Source organism: Danio rerio, chromosome 14 (genome assembly GCF_052040795.2).
Source record: "Danio rerio strain M-AB ecotype USA chromosome 14, GRCz13ab, whole genome shotgun sequence".
NCBI classification, from domain to species: Eukaryota; Metazoa; Chordata; class Actinopteri; order Cypriniformes; family Danionidae; genus Danio; species Danio rerio.
The window spans coordinates 1,172,501-1,175,000 of record NC_141034.1 but is presented as its reverse complement, the minus strand read 5'-3'; the positions used below and the strand labels follow the sequence as shown (position 1 = coordinate 1,175,000).

The 2,500-nt window shown below is 39.1% G+C and overlaps 2 protein-coding genes across 3 annotated transcripts in view; one reads left to right on the top strand and one right to left on the bottom strand.

The window, feature by feature from the left end:
* The window catches only part of rgs14a (regulator of G protein signaling 14a), a 438,366-nt gene that overhangs the window by 390,293 nt on the left and 45,573 nt on the right, over positions 1 to 2,500 (top strand). The gene's annotated exons all lie outside the window — the stretch shown is intronic.
* Positions 1 to 2,500, bottom strand: part of arl3l2 (ADP ribosylation factor like GTPase 3, like 2) — a 9,026-nt gene that overhangs the window by 1,685 nt on the left and 4,841 nt on the right. Inside the window, exon 5 of one of the 2 annotated variants that reach the window (XM_087280302.1) lies at positions 683 to 865. In XM_087280302.1, the coding sequence (XP_087136428.1) occupies positions 683 to 865 (183 nt within the window). 2 annotated transcript variants of the gene reach the window in all.

The window sequence follows — 2,500 nt, the reverse complement described above, 5'->3', positions numbered from 1 at the left end:
CACTATTATCATTATTAGTATTACTTCTGCTTTTGTTACCATTATTAGTATTATTATTATTACTATAGTTGTTAATATTATTATTATTATCATTATTACAATTATTAAAATTATTTGTATTACTATTATTATTATTATTACTATTATTATTACTATTATTACTATTAATATTATTATATATCATTATTGTTATTATTGTTATTATTGTTATTATTATTATTATTATTATTATTATTAGTACTGTTCTGACTGGTCCTCCTGTTATCTTCTCATTATCATTATTACAAGTATTTCTACCATTGTCATCATTCAGGTTGTTGTTGTTGTTGTAGTAGTAGTTGTAGTAGTATAATTGTAGTTGTATTTGGGGTTGTTAAACTAGTAGTAGTATCTTTAGTAGTAGTCAGCCATGTTTGTAGTTTGTTTACACTTTCCCCTGAGTTTGTAGTTCTAATCGAATTCACTTCAAATGCACAATGTATTGTGGGTAATATTAGCAGTTAGAGTACTGACTTTTCTACACTTCCAATTTCTAATGGAAATAGTCCAGCATCTGGGAACCTGTTGTATACTCTCTTCAACATACTACAGTTTGGGACACACTCCTAGTTTTGAATACTGTTTAGAATGGATAGTGTGTGAATTGGGATGCAGCACCGGTCTGTGTGTGTGTGTGTGTCACCTGAACCCCCTCTCCAGTGATGGCGGAGCAGGCCTGTATCTGCCAGACTCTGTCTCTGTATGTGTGCAGGTTCAGTCCCTCCGCGATCTCGCTGGCTGGAGCTGCCGTTCCCAGATCCTGCTTATTGGCGAAGATGAGGACGGGGACGCCGGACAGATTCTCCTCATCGATCAGCTCCGACAGCTCCTACACACACAGACATAACCTCAAGCAACCATCCGCAATACAACCGAGTTTACTTTAAAAAATAATAACAACACACGCCACATACAGTACGTAGGCCCGCACAGAATTCGTGACTAAAGAAATCTTCAGAATATTCAGCAGACTGTTGAGCCCATCATTTAATTTAGTTACTAATATAAATATACTGGGGGCGACACGGTGGCGCAGTGGGTAGCACAATCGAAAATCAAAAAAGTTTGAGTCCCAGCTGGGCCAGTTGGTGTTTCAGTGTGGAGTTTGCATGTTCTCCCCGTGTTGGTGTGGGTTTCCTCCGGGTGCTCCGGTTTCCCCCACAGTCCAAACACATGCGCTATAGGGGAACTAGGTAGGCTAAATTGTCTGTAGTGTATGAGTGTGAATGAGTGTGTATGGGTGTTTCCGAGTGATGGGTTGCAGCTGTAAGGGCATTCGCTGTGTAAAACATATGCTGGATAAGTTGGCGGTTCATTCCGCTGTGGCGTACCCTGATTAATAAAGTGACTAAGCTGAAAATAAATAAATAAATGGATGAACAGGTGGGTCTATGGCGCTGAAACAGATAATTAATGCGTGTGTCTGTTTGCGTATGAATGAGTGTGTATATTTGTGTGTGTGTGTGTGTGTGTGTGTGTGTGTCTATACAAGTTTGTGTGCAGTTCGATATATGAGTTAATGTGTATGTGTGTGTGTTTGTCTGTGTCTGAATGAGTGTGTATACAGTACGTGTATGAGTGTGTGTCTGTGTGTTTGAGAATGAATGAGTGTGTATATTTGTATGAGTGTGTGTGTGTGTGTGTGTGTGTGTGTGTGTGTGTGTGTGTGTGTGTGTGTGTGTGTGTGTGTGTGTGTGTCTGTATGTCTGTCTGTGTCTGTATATAAGTTAGTGTGTGTGTCTGTATATGAGTTAGTGTGTTTGTGTGTGTGTGTGTGTGTGTGTGTGTGTGTGTGTGTCTGTCTGTGTCTGTGTCTGTATATAAGTTAGTGTGTGTGTCTGTATGTGTGTGTGTGTGTGTGTCTGTGTCTGTATATAAGTTAGTGTGTGTGTCTGTATGTATGTGTGTGTGTGTGTCTGTGTCTTTATATAAGTTAGTGTGTGTGTCTGTATATATGTGTGTGTGTGTGTGTGTCTGTGTCTGTATATAAGTTAGTGTGTGTGTCTGTATGTATGTGTGTGTGTGTGTCTGTGTCTTTATATAAGTTAGTGTGTGTGTCTGTATATATGTGTGTGTGTGTGTGTCTGTCTGTGTCTGTGTCTGTATATAAGTTAGTGTGTGTGTCTGTATGTGTGTGTGTGTGTGTGTCTGTGTCTGTATATAAGTTAGTGTGTGTGTCTGTATGTATGTGTGTGTGTGTGTCTGTGTCTTTATATAAGTTAGTGTGTGTGTCTCTATATATGTGTGTGTGTGTGTGTCTGTGTCTGTGTCTGTATATAAGTTAGCGTGTGTGTCTGTATATGAGTTTGTGTGTGTGTGTGTGTGTGTGTGTGTGTCTGTATATTAGTTTGTGTGTGTGTGTGTGTGTCTATATATAAGTTAGTGTGTGTCTGTATATGAGTTTGTGTGTGTGTGTGTGTGTGTGTGTGTATATTAGTTTGTGTGTGTGTGTGTGTGTGTG